Source organism: Apium graveolens, chromosome 9 (assembly GCF_009905375.1).
Source record: "Apium graveolens cultivar Ventura chromosome 9, ASM990537v1, whole genome shotgun sequence".
Classification (NCBI taxonomy): domain Eukaryota; kingdom Viridiplantae; phylum Streptophyta; class Magnoliopsida; order Apiales; family Apiaceae; genus Apium; species Apium graveolens.
In genome coordinates this window covers 89481933-89497229 of record NC_133655.1, presented here as the reverse complement: position 1 = coordinate 89497229, position 15297 = coordinate 89481933, and the positions used below count along the sequence as shown (strand labels likewise).

Sequence of the window (15297 nt, the reverse complement as noted above, 5' to 3'; positions counted from 1 at the left end):
GCCATACTAGATGATTATCAATTGCTTTTACAATGGTTTGGGAGCACAGTCCAGACCCATGCTCGATGCAGCATCAGGTGGGGCCTTATGGGCTAAGAGCTATGATGAAGCTTATACATTGAAAGACTAGCCCTTATAACCACGAGACTTTGATTCTTCTGTTATCCAATTCTTATAACGGCTAATAGCCAATCTTTGTATTTACCATGTTGTTCCCTTGTGAAGATTGCAAATCACCTTATGCTTGAAACCCAATGTTGTTTATGATTCTGTTTACTGCTTTACATTATTTATTCTGTTATTGTTATAGAATTGGATTGTTTTATAAAATGTGGACCAGATTCGTGGTCAGGCCAAATTGGTGGTCGTGTTAGGCCAATGAGTGCCTTGAATCCAGTAATTAGAGCAGAGCTATGTGCCTTGCTCGGGGTTAGTGCGTGACTGATCAGCAGCCTAACCTTGGTTTTTAAAATAAAAACTTAATATCCAATTTTAATTTATGTTTATCCATAAACTTGATACCTTAAATAAATTCAATTGATCGATATTATTCTCAGTATTTTCAACGTGACTTGCTGAGCTAGTTAGCTCATTTGTGCGATTCTGTTTATGTTCTTTTCCAGTTAAGAAGGAACCTGTTGGTAGCGAGGATCCCCAATCAAGTGTGCGAGCTAGGATTTCAGGTTGAGCGGAATAATCTAGCTGAAGACTTTTGTGATATTTTAAGTTTGAGAAGTTTGTAAGTATAATTTCATAATCAGTTGTAAGTTTGAATAGTTGGGATTTGGAACATTTGTAATATAAGTGTGTGTGTATGTGTGGCTTGTGTGCATACTTTAACCTGTTGTGATCAGGGTTACTGCATATTATTATTATCTTTATTATTCTTATAAGCAGGTTTATATATATGGTGTGTGTGTGTCGTGGACCCCAAACTTCTGACCCGGGTTTGGAGGGCACCACAGGTTTGGTGTCAGAGCTACAGGTTATAAGTCTTTGACACAAGCCTAGACTATCGGGAATGGGTAGAGGATTAGGATTAGAAGTAAGGAATAGAAAGATAGAACGTTGAGAGGTTGAGTACGACTGTATAATAGGTATTAGTATGATTCGCGTTGTGGTTCGAGATTCTTATCTTGCGATATGATTTTCATATAACAGCGATGGCAGATTCGTTTATTCCAGTACCAGCTAATCATTCTGAGCCTTCAGTCGGAGGACCATCATCTGTTCCACGACCTGCTCTTCCACCGGTGTTGGCTATACTACCCCCTGTTGTGACAGAGGTTGTACCACTGCGAGCTATTCCACCTCCCGGTATGAGGCCACCTATTCGAGTAGGGCTATCAAAAAAATTTGAAAAATCTGATATTCGTCTGAAAAATTCGTATTCGTATCCGAAAAAAGCGGATATTATCCGTATTCGAAGCAAAGCGGATATTATCCGTATTCGAATCCGGCGATTACGGATACGGATACTGATACAGGCATATTCGTATCCGATAAAATCCGAATCCGAATATATATATATATAAATAAATAAATAATTTAAAATTTATTATATTAAGTCTATAGTGTGTATGTGTGTATGTATATATATATATTAAATATTATGTTTATACAAATTTTATAGACATATATAAAAAAATCACTTGAGTTCAACAATTTAAAGATAACAATTATATTGAAAAGATAAATAAAATTAATTTTTAAAAAAAATATGATTAAATCACTTTAATTCTTATTTTAATTTTTAAAAATGAATGTTTAATTTATACTAAAAATTTTCATTTTTTTCAATTTTTTCAATTTTTAATATTAAAATAAAAAATCTGATTGAAAATTGAATTCAGATCCGGATATTATCTGTATCCAGATAGTATCCGTCGGATCCGGATTCGGATATTATTCTTTGAATATTTTCGGATTCGGATACGGATACGGATACGAATTTTCGGATTCGGATACGGATACTGATATAGGCAGATCCGTATCCGAATTATCCGTTTGACAATCCTATATCCGAGGACCCCCACCTACTGATTCTGATTCTACTGGACATTCAGTTGCGGGTTCACCATTTCGGTCTACTCTACATCATGTTCCTTATTTGCGGTATGAGGCTCTTCTTTTGGAGCGAGAAGCTCAGTTGGCAAGATACGGGAGCTATAACATATAGTGAGGACCATAGATGTTGACAGGAGTGTAAGGGAGCTTCGAGAGGAGATTCATGTGACACAAAGGGTCCTTGAGGCTAGACTGCATGGAGCTACATGTGAGTATGCAGGCCCTGATGCTCTTATGGGATGGGCCAGAGAGGTGATGGAGGATCTTGAGAGGCTTGGTGGACTAGAGTTTTCCTGGAGGTAGAGACAGAGATACAGAGATAGAGATGTTGAGCCAGAGTTGTTGTGGTCATTTGTATTATGTACATTAGTGTGTAATGTGTATTAGCATACTTTTGGTTTGTATATATAGACTAGACTTGTTGAGTGGTGTGTAGGCTTGTTGTACCTTTTTCTTTTGAAGCATTTTCACGCTTGTATTACCAAAAATTATATATATATATATCAGTACCTTTCCTTTTCCAGCATTATCATTTACATCATTGCACCTACTTTATCTTACTTTATTTATTGGACCAGTTATAACTCTCTTGTGATACCATGTACACTATCCCCTTAAACTATTTACATTCTGTAAAGAAGGAAGCAATTTACTTAGTTCAATTGTTACAAATGTTTTCAAAAAGAGATATTTTTGTTTTACAAAAAAATTCATAAAAAGGATTTGATTTGAAGGCTAAATAAGTTGTTTGATTCTTTACAGAAAATGCCTCCCAGAAGAAATACCCGCCTTACCAACCAGAATGAAGAAACCAACAACAACAACCAAGACAACAATAATCGGAATGCAAATCCAGGTCCCATAGACCCAACCGTAGCCCAGATTCTTCAGTTCTTGGCTCAACAAACAGTTCACCTGACTCAACAGCAGTAAAGACAGACCAACCCTCGGGTAACTTTAAAGACTTTTCTGCGGTGAATCCACCGGAATTCAAGGGTTCTTTAAATCCAATTGAAGCGAGTGTTTGGTTAAAAGAAATACAGAAATCATTTGCTTTGGTTAAAGTAAGAGAGGAACAGAAGGTTGAGTTTTCAAGTTATTATTTGAAGAATGAAGCCACCTACTGGTGGGAAACTGTGAAGACATTGGAAGGTACAGATGCTATTACTTGGGAGAGATTCAGAGATATATTTCTAGAGAAGTATTTTCCCCAGTTTGTTCAAGATCAAATTGAATTGAAGTTACTAGAGATAAAGCAAGGAAATATGTCAATAGCAGACTATGAAAGTAAGTTTGAAGAATTGTCAAGGTTTGTACTATCGTATGTAGACACTGATAGGAAGAAAGCTAAAAGATTTCAACAAGGTCTTGAGCCATGGATCAGAGGGAAGGTAGCTATATTTGAATTGGATACTTATGCAGGAGTTTTACAGAAGGCAATAATTGTAGATACAGAGAGTGATATGTCACAGAGAGAGAAGGAGAGTAAGAAAAGAGAGTTTGAAGGAACTGAAGGTCAGTCACAAGCAGGGAAGTTTCCAAATTTCAACCAGAAGAAAGGCAAGTTTCAACCAAGGAGAAATTTTAATTTCAAGAAGTAAAATACAGGAGACGAAGGACAAGGAAACCGTCCAGCCACTAGGAATGAGCCAAATCAACTGATGTTAAATTTACCAGATTTTCGGTTATGTGGGAAGAAACATGGAGGAGTTTGTAATAAGTTGAATGTAGTTTTTATAAGTGCAATCAGAAAGGGCACTATTCAAGGGAGTGCCATAACCAGCCAGCTAGAAAGCCAGTGAACAAGTACCAGCCTACCCGGAATCCAGCAGTCCAGGTTCCAGCAATTGGGTTTACATGCTTTAAGTGCGGAAAGCTAGGACATATAGCAAGGGATTGCAAGACACCAGCCCCAGTCAACAATGCATTAAAAATTATGGGATCCACCCCAGTAGTGAATGAGACTTCAAGAGCCAGAGTTTTTGACATGTTTGTGAAGGACACTATCGAGGATACTGATGTTGTGGCAGGTACGCTTATTGTGAACTCTTTATGTGCCAAAGCGTTAGTAGATTCAGGAGCAACTCGATCATTTATTTCTCAAGATTTTGTTAATAAGTTAAATTGTCCAGTTGAATGGTTAAATAAAATAATGATTGTGGAATTAGAAAATCAAGAACGTGTATCTGTTAATCAAGTTTGTGTGAACTGTGAGATTCAGATTTATGGTAATAAGTTTTATGTGGATTTGATACTATTTAAGTTAGGGAGTTTAATGTTATTCTAGGAATGGACTTGTTATCTAAGCACGATGCTCAGATAGATTGTCATAATAAGAAGGTAATTCTAAAGACGCCATACGAGAAAATAGTAATGTTTAAAGGTCAGAAGCAAGCGAAAAAGTCCTTTACGATGATTCAAGCTAAGAAGTTACTATGACAAGGATGTGAGCATTTCATTGCGTATGTGATTGATAGAAGTCAGGAGCCAGCCAAACTTGAAGATATTCCAGTAGTCAATGAGTTTCCAGACGTATTTCCCAATGAGTTACCAGGATTTCCTCCAGAAAGAGAAATTGAATTTACAATCGACTTAGCACCCGGGACGGAACCAGTATCCAAGGCCCCGTATAGAATGGCGCCCGTTGAAATGAAAGAGTTAGCAAAGCAATTGCACGAATTAATAGACCCACTGTATCCCCGTGGGGTGCACCAGTATTATTTGTTAAGAAGAAAGACGGAAGTATGAGATTGTGCATCTACTATAGGGAGCTCAATAAGCTTACAATCAAGAATAACTATCCATTACCTCGAATTAATGATTTGTTCGACCAGTTGAAGGGAGCCAAGTATTTCTCCAAGATTGATCTGAGATCGGGATATCACCAATTGAAGATTAAGCCGAAAGATATATCGAAGACAACTTTCAGAACAAGGTACGGTCATTATGAATTCTAGTGATGTCTTTCGGATTAACCAATGCCCCAGCAGCGTTTATGGACTTGATGAACAGAATTTTCAAGGAGTATTTAGACATATTTTGATTTACTCAAAGTCAGCAGAAGATCATGCGGAGCATTTGAGGATATCTTTGGAAATTTTGAGGAAGGAAAAGTTATATGCTAAATTCTCAAAGTGTGAGTTTTGGCTACAGGAAGTTCAGTTCTTAGGGCACATAGTCAGTAATGAAGGGATCAAAGTGGACCCGAAAAAGATTGAAGCTATTACAAATTGGGAATGGCCAAAAACACCAACAGAAGTGAGAAGTTTCTTGGTATTAGCGGGATATTATTGACGATTTGTTCAAGATTTCTTGAAGATTGCAACACCTTTGACAAAGCTTACCCGGAAGAATGAAAAGTTTATATGGTATGACAAGTGTGAAGAAAATTTTCAAGAATTGAAGAGGAGATTAATCACACCACCTGTTTTGTCACTTCCAGATGAACAAGGAAATTTTGTAATCTATAATGATGCTTCTCATAAGGGATTAGGTTGTGTTCTGATGCAACACAACAAGGTTATTGCATATGCATCAAGACAACTGAAACCTCATGAGCAGAAGTATCCTACTCATGACCTGGAGCTAGCGGCCATAGTATTCGCTTTGAATATTTAGAGACATTATCTATATGGAGAAAGATGTGAGATTTATACGTATCATAAAAGTTTAAAGTACATATTTACGCAAAAGGAACTTAATATGAGACAGAGAAGATGGTTGGAGTTGATCAAGGACTACGACTACACGATTAATTTTCACCCAAGTAAAGCAAATGTTGTGGCAGACGCGTTAAGTCGAAAAGAGAAGTTGAATGTGTTGACAGTACCCAAGGAGTTATACAAGGAATTTCAGAGATTGGAGTTGAAAATCAGAGTTTGCAAGCCCGATGAAGCAAGAATGTATAGTATGATCTTTCAGCCAGAATTGTTAGAGGAGATAAAGAAATGTCAAGAAGAGATAATGGATCAGGACATCAATCGTCAGGTAGGTGAAGAGTTGTGCATACAAAAGGATGATCAAGGTATACTCAGGTTTTCTTCCGAAATTGGATTCCACCAGTGATAGAGTAGAAGAACGAGATTCTACAGGAAGCTCATAATTCAAGGTATTCAATCCATCCAGGAAGTACCAAGATGTATAGAGATTTAAAAGAAAATTATTGGTGGTCAGATATGAAAAGAGAAATTGCAGAATGGGTCGGCAAATGTTATACATTCCAGAGGGTCAAAGCAGAGCACCAGAGACCAAGTGGACTATTTCAACCTTTAGAGATTCCGGAATGGAAGTGGGAGCATATCGTCATGGAGTTTATAGTTGGATTTATCGAGGACAAAAACAAACCACAATGCCATTTGGGTTATATAGGACAGACTTACCAAGTAAGCTCATTTTCTTCCTATAAATGAAAGATTTTCACTAGACAAGTTCGTTCATATATATCTGAAGGATATAGTAGTTCGTCATGGAGTCCCTGTCTCTATCGTATCCGATCGAGATCCAAGATTTAATTCGAGATTTTGAAGAATTTTTCAAGAATGTTTGGGAATCAGATTGAATATGAGTACAACTTATCATCCTCAAACAGACGGCCAAAGTTAAAGAACGATTCAGACGATTGAGGACATGTTACGCGTTTGTGCCATTAATTTCAAAGAAAGTTGGGACGAGCATTTACCCTTGGTAGAATTTGCTTACAATAATAGTTACCATGCCAGTATTGGGATGCCACCCTATGAAGCTCTTTAGAGATATAAATGTCGATCGCCAGTATATCTGGATGAAGTAGGAGAACGTAAGATACTTGGACCCGAATTGGTGCAACAGACGAAAGAAATTGTTGAAGTTATTCAGAAAAGATTAATTGCAGCCCAAGACAGTCAGAGAAATTATGTAGATCAATCAAGGAAAGATATGGAATTTGAAGAGGGAGATTTAGTATTGTTGAAAGTATCGTTGTGGAAAGGATTAACGAGATTTGGAAAGAAAGGAAAGCTGAGTCCTAGATACGTCGAACCTTTTGAAATTTTAAATTTAGCAAGGTAGCCTATGAATTGGCATTACCCCCACATATGGAGCACATTCACAATGTTTTTCATGTATCGATGCTTAAAAAGTATAATCCAGACTCCAGGCATGTAATTGAGTACGAGCCAATAGAACTTCAGGCAAATTTGTCATATGTAGAGAGTCTAATAGAGATTCTAGAAGCAAGAGAGAAAGTGTTAAGAAATAAAGTTGTAAAATTGGTAAGAATATTATGGAGAAACCCAAAGGTTGAAGAGTCAACCTGGGAGCTAGAAAAGGATATGCGAGAACAGTGTCCTCATTTTTTCCTTAGGAGATTTTGAGGACGGGATCATTTTAAGGGGGGGAAGGATGTAATATCTGGGATATATCGTGTAATTATTTTTATCAATAAATAAATATTTTTTATCTATTTTGTGATTATTCTGTGAATTATTTGTTAAGTGGTATATGTGTTTGGATATTTAAATATGATAAAATTTCAGTATTTTAATTTTTATATGTCCAAAATAAAGTATATATAATTGTCATATTTTTTCTATTAATTTTTATGTTGTTATATGATTTTATAAAAGATTTATGGATTTAATAAATTATTTTTCCGAGTATTTATAAACTATTTTGTATAATCGGGAACCAACCGACTTCAACCGTTTTTACATTTTTGCAACCCGGAAGTCTCGGAAAAACTCCTTCCTAACCTAATTATATTATTTCGAGCATTTTCCATGTTTTGACTTTTTCAATCCGGAGTACGGTTTTCCCCGTGCGGGTCTCGGCGCAAAATTTTTGATACAAAATTCGTTTCGGTAAATCGATAAAACCCGTATTTTTGAGAAACGAGATCTTTTTATTAAACTATTATATTATCTTCTCGTAATACGTGTAACCAAAGTGCTGAGATCAAGTCTGCAGTTATAAAATGTATAGACTTGGATATTTATCCTAAAACCTGTACCGTTTTGGATCTTTTTAATCAAATAAACGTAATATTTTAACCGATATGATCCAACGGGGTACCAATATTCCGTAAATATAAATAGCCTTTACCGTATTTTATTTTGTACAGATAATAATTTACAAATAGTTAAATATATAATTTTCCAGAGAAAAACCCTAAATTCATAATAGTTTCTGAGAATCGAACCTTAATTTCAAGGCGTTACCGAAGTCCGATTGGAACGCTCGAGTAACCAAAACGAATGATTTGAAGAGTACTTTTAGGTTCCATGGCTTGTTTAACTGCAGAAACAACTAGTATTTTTCTATATTTTTAATTTATTTTGAATTATTTTGAATTAAAATATGAATTTTTGTTCAAGATGTTGTTTGTATGATTTGATGATTGCATGTTGTAGATCTTTTCTTCCTGATTATTTTGGTGTATTATATGACTGATTTGGAGTTCAATAACATGTTCAAAATTTAGTTTAATTTTCGAATTTTAAAATTAGGGTTTATAATTCGTTTGAATGTTCTTAATTGAAATAGGGGGTTTCTTCTACGGGGGTTATTAGATTAATTGGTTGGTAGGGATTTGTAGAGCTTGAAAAGAGGAGTCGATTGGTGGTGGTTTCATGTACAGACGATACCGGAATCGAGCTGGCCGGAGCAAGAAATAACTCGTTATCCGGCAAGTTTTCTTTGAGCTTTTCCGGCCAACTCAGGGGTAATTAACTTGATTGGTTTATATAGACGGCGAGTTTTCTTCGAGCTTTTCCGCCCAACTTAGAGCTTATTAACTTGATTAGTTTATACGATTGAATTCCTGGTGAATTATAGATCATTTCTAGAGGTGGTGGTGGCCTGAGCATTCCTGGATTGCCTTCTCCGGCGAAACAGGGTGTTTTCTGGGGACGGGGTGCAAAAATTACACTTTAGTCCTTGTACTTTTGAGAACGATGCAGTTAGGTCCCTATAGTTTCACAAAATTGTAATTTTAGGATTCCTATTTAAAAATTATTTAAAAATCATATTTTTATTTATTTTAATTACAGAAATTCGATCTTAATTATTAAAAAATTTAAAAATTATTATTTTAATTCCAAAACCTATTTTTAATTCAAAAATAAATCTGAATTAATTAGTTAATTAATTTTATTTAATAATTAATTAGTTAATTGGTCAATTAATTCAAATATTAATTGATTAATTGATTAAATTATTATTATTTATTTTAATTGATTATTTAACTAGATTTAATTATTTATTTTAATTAAAAATTCTGAAAAATAGTTTCGAGCTTTAATATATTATTTTAAATTGTTTTCAAGGCTCGATAATTATTATAAACTGATTTTAAAGCCAGATTCGGGAAATCGAACCCTGTTTATTGTTTTTAAAAAGATTCAACGGCCCGTATTAATTCCGAAAAATATTTAAAAATTCGTATTAAATATCTGAAAAAAATCATTTTAACATCAAATCTTCTTTGGAAAAGTATTTCCATATATCTTATGTGCTATATCCTATATGTGATCAGATTGATGTGTTATATGCGCATATGTGCATTGTTTGACTGTTTTAATCGTAACTTTCAATCTGTACATCGGAGTTGGGTGAAACGAAGGGTAGATAGAAGTTATACCGAATAGAATCAAGTGAGATAAGTATTGATAGATACTTGTGATGTCTGAGCAGAAGAAGAGAGGCGTAGGAAAGGGAAGCAGAGAGTTGGTGAATAAGAGTTAGTGATCGGAAGCAATTGAAGTGTTAGCGAGTTAAGACAAGGCAAGTGTTCTGAACCTTCTCAAGATATATTGTGAGTAATTGATTGTTCTATTTATATCGCAAGTGCTTTGAAGTACTGAACCCTAAACCATGATTTCAGTTATTGATATTTGAGCCATAATTCTTATTCTTTGTAAACCATTGATTTCTAAATACCCAGATACGAACCACAGATATACGATACTACTCCACAAATACATACAAACTCAATACCAATCACTGAACCAAAATTTTTTTAACACTCAAACCTTCATACCTTATACATTGAAAGACTAGCCCTTATAACCATGAGACTTTGATTCTTCTGTTATCCAATTCTTATACTGGTTGATAGCCAATCTTTGTATTTACTATGTTGTTATCTTGTGAAGATTGCAAATCACCTTATGCTTGAAACCCAATGTTATTTATGATTATGTTTACTGCTTTACATTTTTTATTCTATTATTATTATAGAATTGGATTATTTTATAAAATGTGGACCAGATTCATGGTCAGACCAATTTGGTGGTCGTATTAGGCCAATGTGTGTCTTGGATCCGGTATTAGAGCAGAGTTGTGTGCCTTGCTCGGGGTTAGTGTGTGACTGATCAGCAGCCTAACCTTGGTTTTTAAAATGAAAACTTAATATCCAATTCTAATCTCTACTCATCCATAAACTTGATACCTTAAATTATTTCAGTTGATCACTGTTAATCTCTGTATTGTTAATGTGACTTATTTAGCTAGTTAGCTCATTTGTGCGATTATATTTATGTTCTTTTCCAGCTAATAAGGAACCTGTTGGTAGTGAGGATCCCCAATCAAGTGTGCGAGCTAGGATTCTAGGTTGAGCGGAATAAGCTAGCTAAAGGCTTTTGTGATAGTTTAAGTTTGGGAAGTTTGTAAGAATATTTTCATAATCAGTTGTAAGTTTGAATAGTTGGGATTTGGAACGTTTGTAATATAAGTGTGTGTGTGTGGGTTGTGTGCATACTTTAACCTGTTGTGATCCGTGGATGAAGGTAAGTAGGGTCATTGCATATTATTACTATCTTAATTATTGTTACAAGTAGGTTTATATATATGGTGTGTGTGTGTATCATAGACCCCAAACTCCTGCCCGGGTTTGGAGAGCTCCATAAACTACCTCCTAAGCTTAAAGATCCAGAAAGCTTCACGATACCTTGCACCATTGGCAATCTATCGTTCGACAAGTGTTTTTGTGACTTGGGAGCTAGCATCATTCTAATGCCCTTGTCTGCTTTCAAGAAACTTGTACTACCTGATCCTAAGCCTGTGAACATGTCTTTGCAACTCGGTGATTGTTCCATCACTTATCCACGAGGAGTAGTGGAGGATCTCTTGGTTAAGGTGGATAAACTCATCTTCCTTGCTGATTTCATCATTCTAGACTTTGAGGAAGATAAGAAGATTCTCATTTTCTTGGGAAGACCATTCTTAGCTACGGGACGAACCCTTATCGATGTGCAAAAGGGTTAAATAACCATGAGAGTTCAAGGGCGGGATGTCACGTTCAATGTCTTCAATGCAATGAAATTCCCTACTGATGAAGAGGAGGGTCTTAAAGTAAATTTGGTTGAATCCATAGTGACTTCGGAGCTTGATCACTTGCTAAGGACTGGAGCCTTAGAGAGAGCCTTAACGGGGGATTTTGATAGTGAAGATGAAGAAGGGGAAGAGCAGATACAGTATTTGAATGCACTTCCATGGAAGAGGAAGTTGGACTTGCCGTTCGAGTCTCTCGGATTGAAAGAGATGAAAAATTCTCTAAAGCGTCTAAATCCATCTATTGAAGAAGCTCCTACATTTGAGCTACAACCACTGCCTGATCACTTGAGGTATGCATTTTAAGGTGATGCATCTACTTTGCCTATTATTATTGCTTCTGACCTTTTCAGGGAGTGATGAAGACAAGATCTTGAGAATTCTGCGAGAGTTTAAATCAGCAACCGTATGGATTATAACAGATATCAAGGGAATCAACCCTTCTTATTGTGTGCATAAAATTCTACTTAATGAAGGGATAAAGCCAACGGTTGAGAAACACAGTAGGTTAAATCCTATCATGAAGGAGGTTGTGAAGAAAGAAATTCTTAAATGGCTAGATGCAGGAATCATCTATCCTATCTTTAACAGTTCGTAGGTGAGCCCGGTGCAGTGTGTGCCTAAGAAAGGAGGCATTACAGTTGTATCTAATGAGAAGAATGAGCTCATCCCTACTCGAACATTCATAGGATGGAGAGTTTGCTTGGATTATCGGAAGCTGAATAAAGCTACCCGGAAGGATCACTTCCCGCTCACATTCATTGATCAGATGCTTGACAAGCTGGATGGACATGAGTATTATTATCTTCTGGATGGATATTCGGGATATAATCACATTTGAATTGCTCCAGAAGATCAAGAGAATTCCACGTTTACTTGTTCATTTGGCATTTTTTTCTTTTCGTCGAGTCTCTTTCAGACTTTGTAGTGCACCCGCTACTTTTCAGAGATGCATGATGGCCATTTTCTTAGACATGATTGGCACTAATGTGGAGGTGTTCATGGATGACTTTTCCGTGTTCGGGACTTCCTATGACGAATGCTTGCATAATCTTGGGTTGGTGCTGAAAAGATATGTTGAGACCAATATGTTGCTCAATTGGGAAAATGTCACTTCATGGTGCAATAGGGTATCATTCTTGGGCACAAGGTATCTAGAAAGGGTCTTGAGGTGGATAAGGGAAAGGTAGGGGTCATTGAAAATATTCCTCCGCCAAGCTTAGTTAAGGGAGTCCGCAGTTTTCTTGGTCATGCGGGTTTCTATCGGCGATTCATCAAATATTTCTCCAAAATCTCTAAGCCTTTGTGTAATTTGCTGGAAAATGATGTTCCCTTCAAATTCGATGAAGATTGTCTAACTGCTTTTGAAATATTAAAGAAGAGTTTGACTACAGCTCCTGTGATTACTGCACCTGATTGGAATGAGCCCTTCGAGATTATGTGTGATGCTAGTGACTATACAGTTGGAGCAGTTCTTAGCCAGAGGAAGCTGAACATTTTCCATGTGGTTTACTATGCTAGTAAGACCCTTAATGGTGCTCAGCTGAATTACACTACTACAGAGAAGGAGTTGCTGGCAATTGTCTATGGTTTTTAGAAATTTCGATCTTATTTGCTTGGGACAAATGTGATAGTTTACACTGATCATGCTGATATTCGATATCTGGTCTCGAAGAAGGATTCAAAACCTCGGTTGATTCGATGGATTCTCTTACACCAGGAATTTGAGCTGCAAACCAAGGATCAGAAAGGTACAGAGAATCAGGTAGCTGATCATCTATCACGCTTGAAAGATCAAGGCAAAACTTCGGGGGACAAGACATTGATCAATGAATCTTTTCCCGATAAGCAACTTTTTGGGGTGCAAGAAGAAGAACCATGGTTTGCAGATATTGTAAACTATCTTGTGAGTAATGTTATTCCCCCAAAACTCTCCTATGCTCAAAGGAAGAATTTTCTATATGAGGTGAAGTGGTATCGATGGGATGAGCCGTTATTGTTTAGACATGGAGCATATCAGATTATCCGGCGATGTATTCCGTATAGTGAGATAGAGGGAATTCTGTGAGACTGTCATTCTACTGTGTATGGTGGACATTATGGTGGAGACAAGACAGTTGCTCGTATCCTTTAATCAGGATTCTTCTGGCCTATGTTGTTTAGGGATGCTCATCAGTTCGTTTTGACATGTGATCGCTGCCAACGAATGGGTAATATATCCAAGAGAGACGAGATGCCTCTTAATGCGATGCTCGAAGTTGAGATTTTTGATGTTTGGGAATCGACTCCATGGGGCCATTTGTCTCGTCCTGCAATAATCAGTATATTCTGTTGGCGGTTGATTATATGTCTAAATGGGTTGAGGTTAAAGCTTTGCCAACCAATGATGCTAAGGTGGTGATTAAATTCCTTCATAAGCAGATTTTCACGTGTTTCGGCACTCCAAGAGTCATAATCAGTGACGAGGGATCGCATTTTTGCAATCTCAAGTTCACTGCATTGATGAAAAAGTATAACGTGAACCATCATACTGCCACAACCTACCATCCTCAAAATAATGGGCAAGCTGAAGTGTCTAATTGAGAGATTAAACGTATCTTGGAGAAGGTGGTGAGTCCAACAAGAATAGATTGGTCTTTGAAGCTAGATGAAGCTGTTTGGGCATATAGAATAGCATTCAAGACTCCTCTTGGTATATCTCTTTTCCAGTTGGTGTATGGGAAGGCGTGTCATTTGCTTGCGGAGTTAGAGCATATGGCATATTGGGCTTTGAAGAAGCTAAATCTTGATATGAAAGCTGCTGGAGAGAAAATAATGCTTCAACTAAATAAGCTCGAGGAGTTTCGACTACAGGCTTATGAGAATAACAAAGTGTACAAGGAGAAAGTCAAGAGATGGCATGATAGGAGATTAGTGCACAAGTCTTTTGTGCCCGGTCATAAGATTTTATTGTACAACTCTCATCTTCGACTTTTTTTAGGAAAACTTAAGTCGAGGTGGTCAAGGCCATTCACGGTAAAAATTGTGTTTCCACATGGAGCTGTGGAGATTTTTGATACGCAGCCGGATCAAGCGTTCAAGGTGAATGGGCAGAGATTGAAGCATTAATATGAAGATACGGTAAATCGTGAGGTGGTGAACACCGTTTTATCAATAACTTGATTCAAAGATTCACGTCAAGCTAGCGACGTAAACCAAGCACTTCGTAGGAGGCAATCCATATTGTTATATAGTACGTTCGACAAGAAAAAAAAAAGCAAAAAGCAAAAAAAATCAATTTTCCAGAAGCCCGGCGTGCAAAAAGCGGGGCGGCCACGCGGAAATGGCAGAAATTTGGCGCGGGTATGCGGGGTGGCCGCGCGGAGGTTCTAGAGGAAAAAAATAGAAAACAGAAAATTTTAAAACACAAACACCCCGGCTGAATTTTATTCCTTTTCCTACCTTAATTCTTATTCCTATCAATTCTAAACCCTACTCATTCCCTCACCTAGCCTATATATACATATACATCTCTTATATACATACATCTTTCTATTCTCTCCAAACCCTAATTTTTCATATTCACTACTTATATGCCAAATCTCTATTATTCTCATGGTACCCAAAAGATCGAGAGTCGTGTTGAGTAGAAGCTCTAATCACTCATCTAATTCGAGTGCTGGTGGAGTGGTGGCTCGATTTTCTTCTCCGGATGCACAAGCTGAGTTTAATCGATTGATGTCCAAATCAATTATGAAGGAGAGGGGTTTCTTACCCACTGTGAGAAATGGAAAGCTCTTGGAGATGATTAGTGCGCTGGGATGGCAAACTTTCTGTGAAGTACCCACCGCAGTGATGATGAGCATTATTTTGGAGTTTTATGCGAATGTAAGGGTAGATAAGAATGGGTTATATATTGTACGTGGTTTGACGGTAGATTACATA

General features: G+C 36.8%; 1 protein-coding gene across 1 annotated transcript; it reads left to right on the top strand.

Moving 5' to 3' along the window:
- Positions 1-13579: 13579 nt before the first annotated feature.
- LOC141685391 (uncharacterized) lies at positions 13580-14481 on the top strand. Its single transcript, XM_074490495.1, has 2 exons — positions 13580-13684; positions 13981-14481. Exons 1-2 carry the CDS (start codon positions 13580-13582, stop codon positions 14479-14481), a joined length of 606 nt encoding a protein of 201 aa, XP_074346596.1.
- The last annotated feature ends 816 nt before the right edge of the window (positions 14482-15297 follow it).